Here is a 12,132-nt window from a genome sequence, read left to right as displayed (position 1 = left end):
GAAAGTGCCCATTCGTGCACAGCGCTGGCAGAGACAAATTCCTCTCATAAGCTAAAGAAGATCTAGCTACTCTAACAGTTATGCTTTATACGCTTAGAAAAATGTATAGTAATGTATGCCAGTGTTAGTTAAAAAGGCATTAGAGCCACATTTCAGTGATCTGTAAAATGTCTGGCTGTAGCTTTAAATCTCCAGGCTTAGGTCTCCACTCTCTTCAAAGCCTTGTGAGAATAGCAGACATCCAGGGATGAATAACATCAAGTTTTTTGAGAGCTTTAGCAGTATGGGGAGCTGTGATGAAGAGGCATCTGTTTCATCCCCTGGTAATTATAGCAGGAAAATCTGTTAAATCTCAAATAACAAAGTGAGAGAACGGTCCTAAAAAATAAACACCTTCCAATAACCTCTGACAAGTCCAATTACCTCAAAATGTGTAAAGTGGATTGTGTATTTTTATTTTATTTTATTTAACCTTTATTTAACTAGGCAAGTCAGTTAAGAACAAATTCTTATTTACAATGACGGCCTACCAAAAGGCAAAATGCCTCCTGAGGGGATGTGGGTTGGGATTAAATAAATACATAATAACAATAAAAATATAGGACAAAACACCCATCACAACAAGAGAGACAAGAGAGACAAGAGAGATTACCTCAACTAGCCTGTACCCCTGCACACTGACTCGGTACCGGTACCCCCTGTATATAGCCTCATTATTGTTATTCTTATTGTGTTACTTTTTATTATTACTTTTTATTTTAGTCTACTTGGTAAATATTTTCTTCTTCTTGAACTGCACTGTTGGTTAAGGGCTTGGAAGTCAGCATTTCACTGTAAAGTCTACACTTGTTGTAGTCGGCGCATGTGGCAAATAAAGTTTGATTTGATTTGACTACACTACATAAAGAGAGACCTAAGACAACAACATAGCAAGGCAGCAACACATGACAACACAGCATGGTAGCAACACAACATGGTAGCAACACAACATGGTAGCAACACAACATGGTAGCAACACAATGTTGTTTGCATTTTTAAATGTAACCTTTATTTAACTACATCATGATAGCCTACACCGGACGACTCTGGGCCAATTGTGCACCGCCCTATGGGACTCCCAATCACGGCCGGTTGTGATACAGCCTGGATTCAAACCAGGGTGTCTGTAGTGACGCCTCGAGCACTGAGATGCAGTGCCTTAGACCCCTGCGCCACTCAGGAGCCCACAAAACACGGTACAAACATTATTGGGCACAGACAACAGCACAAAGGGCAAGAAGGTAGAGACAACAATACATCATGCAAAGTAGCCACAACTGTCAGTGAAAGTGTCCATGATTGAGTCTTTGAATGAAGAGATTGAGATAAAACTGTGCAGTCTGAGTGTTTGTTGCAGTTCGTTCCAGTCACTAGCTGTACCAATAATATGTGTCTATCGCTGTGCACTTTGCCTGTGTATGTACTGTATTTGTGTCCTGTCTATTGCATCCCTCAGAACAACTTACCTCTACCACACATATAACCGTAACACCCTACACCTTTGTCTGTCTAACAGATTCAGAGTGTTTATTTCACTGAAATTAAGTTGAACCAACGTGGAATAGACGTTGAATTGACGTTTGTGTCCAGTGGGTAATGTCTTTCCTGTTCCTTTTCTTTCCTTTTCCCGAACACATTTTGTCCATTACACTTAGCCTTACAAATAATGCATTTAACTCTTTTTATACTGTGTATATATCCTGGATGAGAGGAGAGGTCAATAAACCAGACAACACTAAATTAAGGATGTGCTCATGAATCGATTAGTAATTTAATCTGGGAGGAATGCGGCAACTTTTAGACAGAAGGACAGCAGTCTGGTGATTTTAATTGATTGGCTCCATCTTCAATCTCTTAGGGGGCATTAAAGTCCATAACACCACCAGGCTTTTTATGCAAATATGATTTTATGCAAACGTCCAATGTATCGACCTACAGTATTTATGTGTCTTTAGCCAAATACAGTAGGCCTACTCCATTAAGAAACAAATCTGTGTGTTGCTTTTCAGATTTCACTTTTCACGCCCCTCAAATGTTTCAGAGCAAATGCAACTGGGTGCTTCTAATAGCCCGTTACTGTGGCCCCATTCAGGGCTGCTCAGCTAAAAGCTGTGGTTCCTCATTTTGTGTTTACGGGGGCCATGCCGTGAGTGCTCTGTTCTACTCTGCAGTCCATCCGTCCTCACAGATCATGTCTGCCGGCCAGGCGAATGAGGTAAACAATATTGATTTTGAAACATCCTGTGTTCACTTAGATACTGTCTCTGGTTTCAATGAGAGAATATGTATGCATTACAGGAAAGAGGTGACTAATGTCTGCCCTGCCTGCCTCCTCTGAAACTCAATACCCGAAGTGGAGATAAGGATGGGCCAGAAGATCTATTGTGCCTTGTGCTCAAATGCCAATCAAAGCAGGATCCCCATTGTAGATGTCCTGAATGACAAAGTCAGATTAACCTTTTTCTGCAGTGGGCTAAATCATTATCTTGGTAGTCTTAAACAAATCTACTTTGAAACAGAAGTATACACCTCACACACATGGTTATGCCCTTAAAAAAAAGACACCTGGACCATGTCTGTTATGGAGTTGAAATGTATTTAATTGTCAGTTTGCATCCCAATATTACACTTGATATAAATCACAGAAGACTGAAATATAACAAAACGGTTTGACATAGAAATACATGGATTTTCAGCGCAAAAAAAAAAAGTTATTATGAAATAGTTATGAGATATTAATAACATTCCACCCATGAGACTACTAGAGGGTGATTCGGTCATTTGACTGCATGAAAGGGTGAAGACACTAGCAGTGAATTTTTACATTTGAGCAATGTTGGGGAGAATATGTGCCAGACCTGGGTTCAAATACATGTGTATTTAAATATTTAGATTTGAAATACTTATTTTCTGTGTATTTGAGTATTTGAGTATTTTCAAATAATTTAGCAAAACCTACTACTTCTATATGAAGTATTTGAAAGTATTTTCAAATAATTTCCTATATATTGCCTACTATTTGAAACTATTTTCAAATAATACTTGCACCCAAATAGATTATTTCAAATACCCCTAGGACCAAACAGACCTGGCTTCAATTGCATGGTATTTAAATACAGTGTATTTGTATTTAAAAATACACGTGTCTGTGTATTTCAGTATTTCAATACATTCCAAAATATTTCCAAAATACTTGCCAATATTCAACCACTTGTATTTTCAAAGAAACAATATCAAAATACTCACTTCAAAATATATTTTAAAGTAATTGAAATACCCTAAATAGTATTTGAACCCAGGTCAGGTGTGTGTGTGTTTGTGTGTTTGTGTGTATGCATATGTGCGTGCGTTTGTGTGTGCATGCACACATCTCTCTCTAGTTGTAGCTACTGTAGCAGTAGGCCTATACAAAATATTATGGGTCACTAGCTGTGTTGCAAACTGCTACAGGTTCTGCATCAGTTGTTTTGCTCAACAAATATTAACTTGTGGTCATGTTGAGTTGCTACTGGAGATTCCTGCCTATTCAAAAGGTGTCTCTAAGTGAAATCGTCTGGTGATGCAATTTTACAGGAAATAGTCACATATTTATGTCCTTTGACAAACGGCACAAGTTGATAACTGACAGAACATATGGACCCATACAGCTGTTAACACAGCTGGGTGACTCACCATTCACATCACATGACACCTCCCTACATTTTGTAAAACATTTAGGGTCCACGCATATGGGATATATTAAATAGAAGTGCATTTTAAAGAGAGAGAGAACGATTAAAACATTTCAGCAAATAGAATTTGAATAATAATGTACACTGATCCAATGGAGAGCTCTCTCTCTCTCTCTCTCTCTCTCTCTCTCTCTCTCTCTCTCTCTCTCTCTCTCATTGGGGGCTACTTACATTAGCTCAAGGGTTTCATTGATGAGCAGTCAGGCAGACAGTGAGAGGTAGCTCAGACAATTTCACATGGAAGTGCTGGATCAAATTACATAAAACTACGTCATCCACTGGCTCATATGGTCATTTATGCTATTTCGGGAATATAGTTTAGGGTAGAATGATTTTGGAAATGCTGTCCTATGTTTAGTTTCTGTTGTTCAACGTTGAACGGCAGTCTCTGCACGCATTGTGCTTGAAAGCAGGAGACATAATTGGTTTCTCATTGCGATATAACCATTAGTCAGTCCATCACGCGTGGGACTGGGGAAAAGCAGCACTCAGCATTCCCTGTCACCGTTACTCAACTGTCCTCCCTACAGTGAGCTGAACCTTTTGGACGATTTGATCTCCATATTTCTACCTCCGAATTTTGGAGTTTTAGTAGCGGATCGCATTGGATCCTATAGCATCTTTTGTTCCCGCCTGGAGAAAGTTTGTTCAGGTTCCAACATGAGTGATTTAGAAGAAGACTTCAAAAATATTATTTTGATAAAAGAGGAGAGAATTAAGTACATGGAGATGCGTCTCGCCGAAAAGGAAGAAGAGATCCACGAATTAAAACGAAAACTGCACAAATGTCAATCCGTTCTGCCCAGCGCGCAGATAATTGGACCTAGAACCAGGCGCGCCCAAGGCATCTCGGCAGAACCTCAAGCTTACCGAACCTTCCAGGAGTTAAACAGTGAAGCATTTCGGAAACATTCCAAGTCTGACAGGTACCACATAGTTTATTATTGCTACTTCACCATAATTGCCTACAGGGCACACACTGGTTGAATCAACGTTGTTTCCACATAATTTCACTGAAATTAAGTTGAACCAACGTGGAATAGACGTTGAATTGACGTTTGTGTCCAGTGGGTAATATCTTTCCTGTTCCTTTTCCTGAACACATTTTGTCCATTACACTTAGCCTTACAAATAATGCATTTAACTCTTTTTATATTGTGTATATATCCTGGATGAGAGGAGAGGTCAATAAACCAGACAACACTAAATTAAGGATGTGCTCATAAATCGATTAGTAATTTCATCTGGGAGGAATGCGGCAACTTTTAGAGAGAAGGACAGCAGTCTGGTGATTTTAATTGATTGGCTCCATCTTCAAACTCGTAGGGGGCATTAAAGTCCATAACACCACCAAGCTTTTTATGCAAATATGATTTTATGCAAACGTCCAATGTATCGACCTACAGTATTTATGCGTCTTTAACCAAATACAGTAGGCCTACTCCATTAAGAAACAAATCTGTGTGTTGCTTTTCAGATTTCACTTTACATGTCCCTCAAATGTTTCAGAGCAATTTCAACAGGGTGCTTCTAATAACCCTTTACTGTGGCCCCATTCAGGGCTGTTCAGCTAAAAGCTGTGGTAATTTTATGCCGACAGTCACCATGGTGATGTAACCTGGAGAGAAGAGAAGTGAGGGGACAATGTTATGTCTGTTGTGATGAGTAACTTATTCATTAGACATATTCACCTAACTGTTGTGCAATGACAAGTGGCCCCTATGATTGGTTTACTCATAGAACGTGCTCTTGAAATAAATTGGAACTGTTTAGACACATTGCCCTGTTGTTTAGTTGCTATGACATAATGTCCTCTCAGCTTGTGTTGTTTGGGCACCATTGATTACCGAATCCAGACGTACTGCTAATGAGCACCCAAGGCATCGCCTAAAGTTGTAAACAAGCTTTGTGGAACTGAAGTCACTTTTGATCACTGTGCGCTGACCCTCACACACAGGCCTGCATTGAGTGCACTGACTGAGAGTGGTCCCATTCCACTGATATTTACAATCCACTGACTCTTGTGAAAGTGTATTTTTATCGCTGATTGACATTACGAGATCACTGTTGGGTACTTATACACTTCACTACAGTATTGAGTGCCCTGACTCAGAGTATACTTGTTATGAGTGTGCATCGGTGCTGATACGACTCTGGCTGCTGAGGGGAGAACGGCTCATAATAATGTCTGGAATGGAGTAAATGGACTGGTTTCACTCTATTCCACTCCATTCCAGCCATTATTATGAGCCGTCCTCCCCTCCTTATTATGAACCTCCACTGGACTGTACAGATAGTACAATTGTATGTGTGCTTACTGTTGGCTCAGAAAGTGCCATGTTTTGGTCTCCTGGCGATACTGATACTGATGCACTAATTTCACTTGATTGGGAGATGTCACTACCTTGTCACAGAGGAGCTTGATTCACAGTTTTAATAAGTTGAATCTATGACATCGTTCCCCCCTCTGTCTCTCCCCCTCTCTGTCTCTCGCTCTTTCGCTCTGTCACTCTGTGTCTCTGTCTCTTTCCCCTTCTCGGTCTCCCCCCTCTGTCTCTCCCCCTCTCTGTCTCTCGCTATTTTTCTTGAAACTGCATTGTTGGTTAATAAGGGCTTGTAAGTAAGCATTTCACAGTAAGGTCTACACCCATGGTATTTGGTGCACGTGACAACTAAAATGTGATGATTTGAATTGAGGATCTGAGTCCGACTCATGCCATACCCTTTAATTATACAGTAACTAAATCAAATCAAAATGTTTTTGGTCACATACACATATTTGCGTATGTGACACACCTACAGTTATACTCAAGTCTCATTGAAAGTGTCAACACTAAACACTTTGCAACTCTCAAAGATCTCAGTGTGCACTGTGAGCCGTGTGCCAGTATTATAAACACAGCCCCAAGGCTGTTTCTCCACAGACATAACAGAAAGTGACCACTGTCCCAGATATTCTCCTCTAGATATGCAGCTAATAACAATTGCCACAAGATGGGAGCAAAATGCTTCTTCGTGGTTAGGATCTGTTTGTGAACCTGAGGTGGCTGTGTGACCTGATTCTCTGGAGGATTATTCCTGATCGTAAAAAAATCTGTACTTTCTGTGCATGTGCTCCTTTACGATGAAAGGTTTGTTGTACACACTTATTTGTCTGGTGTAACTATAACATTGACATGTTGTAGCCTACAAACTTCTCTTGTAACTATAATAAATGACATGATCGACATTTTGTACAAACATCTTCGTCTGCTGCAACTATAATGACATTGCAGTATTACAGTAAACACAAGCAGGACAGACAGGCAGTCTTAAGTAGTAATTTAATGCTATTACATGCTGCTGTCTAGGAATGGCTTGGAAGATGATATCATTGCAAGCATAAGCAGGAGGCAGACAGGCAGTCATGTTACTAGTGCTCTTTTTTCAACTTTTCAGCCTACAATATGGCAGCATGTACAGTATATCTATAAAGATATGTATCTACGTATAAAGATTATTTCATCACACATAGCAGTAGGGTAGACAGGCAGTCTAAGCAGTCGTGTTTGTTTTTACAGTTTTTCAGGCAGTATCCAGCCTTGTAATACCAGTGGCCTGCCTGGGGTTACCAGTGGCCTGCCTGGGGTTACCAGTGGCCTGCCTGGGGTTACCAGTGGCCTGCCTGGGGTTACCAGTGGCCTGCCTGGGGTTACCAGTGGCCTGCATGGGGTTACCAGTGGCCTGCCTGGGGTTACCAGTGGCCTGCCTGGGGTTACCAGTGGCCTGCCTGGGGTTACCAGTGGCCTGCCTGGGGTTACCAGTGGCCTGCCTGGGGTTACCAGTGGCCTGCATGGGGTTACCAGTGGCCTGCCTGGGGTTACCAGTGGCCTGCCTGGGGTTACCAGTGGTCTGCCTGGGGTTACTAGTGGTCTGCCTGGGGTTACCAGTGGCCTGCCTGGGGTTACCAGTGGCCTGCCTTGGGTTACCAGTGGCATGCCTGGGGTTACCAGCTATCAGTGGCCTGCCTGAGGTTACCAGTGGCCTGCCTGAGGTTACCAGTGGCCTGCCTGAGGCCTGGTATCTAGAACCGAGGCACTACACTCTGCATCCCTCCTCCTCAACCCGGCTTTCTCAGACACTTTAATGTGCACTGAGGATGATGTCTTAAATCCTCTCACAAGACACACGCAGGCACGCACACACACAAACACTTACGCACACACACACCACTCATTTAATTATCTTAATTGGACAGCTGTGTCTGTCACAGATGATGTAAAATGATCCGAGGCTCAAACTGCGTTCCGCTGAATGCTCTGAAATATGTATCCACACAGACGTTAGAAGTTAGACAACTGTTTATATTGCCTTATTTCAAGGCTGGATATAAGTGTCAGCTGGAGTGCTACCTGCCTGGCTTTGCAATGTACATGGGTTTATTATTTAATGGGATTATCGGCAATGTATATGACATGAGGTGGCCATAGGAGGGAGCTATAGACCCTTATCAGGCCTGGTGTCCTTATTCGGCATCACTTCTACTATATCAAGTCTGTGGATAAGGTAGGGTTAAACATTAAGACCAGAGGGGGTGTGGTATATGGCCAATTGGCCAATATACCACTGCTAAGGGTTGTTCTTATGCACGGCGCAAAGCAGTAAAACTAAATGTTTTGTCATACCCATGGTATACGGTCTGTAATACCACGGCTATCAGCCAATCAGCATTCAGGGCTCGAACCACCCAATTTATAATACCAACTATAAACTGGGTGGGTTGAGGCCTAAATGCTGATTGGCTGAAGGCCATGGTATATCAGAGCGTACCCCCCGGGTATGACAAAACATTTATTTTTACTGCTCTAATTATGTTGGTAACCAGTTTACAATAGCAATAAGGCACCTCGGGGGTTTGTGGTATATGGCCAATATACCACAGCTAAGGGCTGTGTCCAGGCACTCCGCGTTGTGTCATGCATAAGAACAGCCCTTAACCGTGGTATGTTGGCCATATACCACACCCCTTGGGATAATAGCAGTATTCCTTATTCGGGGTCAAAACATGTGGCTTCAAAGGGGTGAGTGCCATCATCATTGTGATCCTGCCTTATTATAAATTACAAGTGGTTAGCATCATACAGTTAAATTTACATTATAGTGCATATATCTCTGCAATTTCTGCACATTAGTATCACATTACAATCACATTACCATTGAAACCATGCAATATTCTGTGCAAAGTGATTGCCTATAAAATTGGATACAGTACGACTGAAGTATGGTGCATATATAATGTATAATCTCTGACAGGTAGGGTGCATCTACACGAATATTATAGAGCATAGGTGTGTGTATTACCTGATTGGCTGATCATAGTATTGAGGAAAGCAACCAATTTGTTGCGCTCGTGGGGGGATCAATGATTGTGCTTCGGCATCCTGCGAGCGCTGACGCTCACTCTGGATACTGACGTATGTGAGCAATACAATGAAGCGTATTGTTCGTCACATTTGGCCAACCTTTCATTTGAAAGGCTACTCACCTGAGTTTCAAATCAAGCGCATGAGTCGTTCTCCCCGCAAGTATTCAATTTGTGTAGTGGCAGTGAACGAGGAGGTTGCCTTCCAAATCTGAGCATCATTCGAGTCACTCGCAAAGTTTGCTGCGCTCTGGTGATCCTGATTTCTCTGAAAACTATGGGGACCTTACGCGATCTCCAATACGCATTACAGGAGAAGATTGAGGAGTTGCGACAAAGAGACGCACTTATTGACGAACTGGAGCTGGAATTAGATCAAAAGGACGAGTTGATTCAAAAGCTTCAGAATGAACTGGATAAATACCGATCCGTAATCAAACCGGCGACGCAACAAGTCCACAAGGCAAGCGCACTACAGGAGCAGCACAGGACCAAGAGACAGGCGATATCAGGAGAGCCCACCGCCTTTGACATTCATGAACTCAGTCATGTCACTCTTCCATTCTACCCCAAGAGCCCACAGTAGGTTTCATATGTCCGTCTCTGTTCATTGTGTCTTACTTGTGTGTTGACTGCTGTTCATCTATTGTATATCACATGTCCCTATTAGAGTATGAGTGGTACCAAAAGTGAATCCCATCACAGCAACACTGTAGGCTAATTGAATGGCAAAATGTTGGCTTTAGTTGTGGCTGTGTTTGCATTTGCAATGAAGTACGTTGTGTGTGTGTGTGTGTGTTATGGAAACATGATATCATGCAGCAACCATCTTTGCATAATGATTGCTAGTTGTGTAGTGACAGTATGGTGTGTGCATACACCTGGCTGAGTATACATTATAAAACTAGCCTTAACACAAGTCTCTACAGAAACATTTGTTTTAAAACACACAACTTACCTCACTGCAATTGCAAACACAGACAAATATACAGACACTGTGCTATGCAGAGTCAGGAAACCCCCATAATGCACATGCAATGAACACATTAAAGTAAAAGTCAGCCTCTGAAAGCATAGAGCTAACATTTCTAATTCACTTGTTGCTCAAGCCCTGATACTGTTCTCAAATGTTGTTTGACTAGCCAAATCAACATCTACCTTCGAAAAATACATATAATCATAAATGAACATAGCGCACATGGACAGATAGCAATTTCCATGTAAGAGATACAATATCTGCATAAAGGGAAAACATTAGGAAACATTAGGTTGGGAATTTGAGCTTTATAAAAATGAATTTGTATATTTAAATGCCTTAAGAGTACACAACAGAACTTTCTATTACAGTAGGCTGTTTTGTCAAAGTCCAGACAAAGGAGAAAGGCAGAGAATAAAATGCTCTTATGTGGAGTCAGTAAATAATGTAATCCACTGTCAAGATAGACCGTTCATTAGAGAAAAACGAATAGGTTCTCTCCCTCTTCCAAATATTGTTTGTGTGTGTGTGTGTATGTATATATATCTCAGTAATGTTTCTAGTTTCATACTTTTCCACAACACTACGAGCACAGGTTGATTCCACAGCAGCATGGCCTGAAAACATATGTCTCTGGTAAATACATGCCTCTGGTAAAACCCTATAATCCGTACATGGTACAGACAACGTATTGGTATCGTTATACTCCTAAAAGTGAAATAAAAAAAATCACATTAATTTATTAAATATACACATATTATTTACAGTACCAGTCAAATGTTTTAGAACACCTACTCATTACAGGGTTTTTCTTTATTTTTTACTATTGTCTACATTGTAGGATAATAGTGAAGACATCAACACTATGAAATAACATACACGGAATCATGTAGTTAACAAAAAAGTGTTAAACAAATCAAAATATATTTCATATTTGAGATTCTTTAAAGTAGCCACCCTTTGTCTTGCTGACAGCTTTGCACATGCTTGGCATTCTCTCAACCAGCTTCATGCGGTAGTCACCTGGAATGCATTTCAATTAACAGGTGTGCCTTGTTAAGTTATTCTGTGGAATTTCTTTCCTTCTTATTAAAGCGTTTGAGCCAATCAGTTGTGTTGTGACAAGGCAGGGTTGGTATACAGAACTTTTGGTAAAAGACCAAGTCCATATTATGACAAGAACAGCTCAAATCAGCAAAGAGAAAGGACAGTCCATCATTACTTTAAGACATGAAGGTCAGTAAATCTGGAAAATTGTGCAGTTGCAAAAACCATCAAGCTCTATGATGAAACTAGCTCTCATGAGGACCGCCACAGGAATGGAAGACCCAGAGTTACCTCTGCTGCAGAGGATAAGTTCATTAGAACTTGAAGGCCAAATAAAAGCTTCACAGAGTTCAAGTAACAGACACATCTCAACATCAACTGTTCAGAGGAGACTGTGTGAATCATAGTCGAATTGCTGCAAAGTAACCTCTATTAAAGGACACCAATAATAAGAAGAGACTTGCTTGGGCCAAGAAACACGAACAATGGACATTAGACCGGTGGAAATTTGTCCTTTGGTCTGATGAGTCCAAAATTGAGATTTTTGGTTTCAACTGCCATGTCTTTGTGAGACATGGTGTGGGTGAACGGATGATCTCCGCATGTGTATTTCCCACTATAAAGCATGGACTAGGTGTTATGGGGGTTTGCTGGTGACGCTGTCTGTGATTTATTTAGAATTCAAGGCACACTTAACCAGCATGGCTACCACAGCATTCTGCAGCGATACGCATCCCATCAGGTTTGGGCTTAGTGGGACTATAATTTGTTTTTCAACAGGACAATGACTTAATACACATGCAGGCTGTGTAAGGGCAATTTTACCAAGAAGGAGAGTGATGGAGTGCTACATCAGATGACCTGGCCTCCACAACCTCCCGACCTCAACCAAATTGAGATGGTTTGGGATGAGTCGGACTGCAGAGTGAAGGAAAAGC

At 41.3% G+C, this 12,132-nt stretch overlaps 1 protein-coding gene across 3 annotated transcripts in view; it reads left to right on the top strand.

Moving 5' to 3' along the window:
• Positions 1-3,968: 3,968 nt before the first annotated feature.
• LOC139367969 (cGMP-dependent protein kinase 1) overlaps positions 3,969-12,132 on the top strand; it is a 182,253-nt gene continuing 174,089 nt past the window's right edge. Inside the window, exon 1 of one of the 3 annotated variants that reach the window (XM_071106398.1) lies at positions 3,969-4,696. In XM_071106398.1, the coding sequence (XP_070962499.1) occupies positions 4,431-4,696 (266 nt within the window). In that variant the 5' untranslated portion in view covers positions 3,969-4,430. Of the gene's footprint in view, positions 4,697-9,217; positions 9,754-12,132 lie in introns of those variants that run through there. The other 2 variants (XM_071106397.1, XM_071106396.1) reach the window with 2 other exon arrangements.

The sequence above is a fragment of the Oncorhynchus clarkii genome, chromosome 16, assembly GCF_045791955.1.
Source record: "Oncorhynchus clarkii lewisi isolate Uvic-CL-2024 chromosome 16, UVic_Ocla_1.0, whole genome shotgun sequence".
Lineage (NCBI taxonomy): Eukaryota > Metazoa > Chordata > Actinopteri > Salmoniformes > Salmonidae > Oncorhynchus > Oncorhynchus clarkii.
This window is presented reverse-complemented; position numbering and strand designations above follow the sequence as displayed.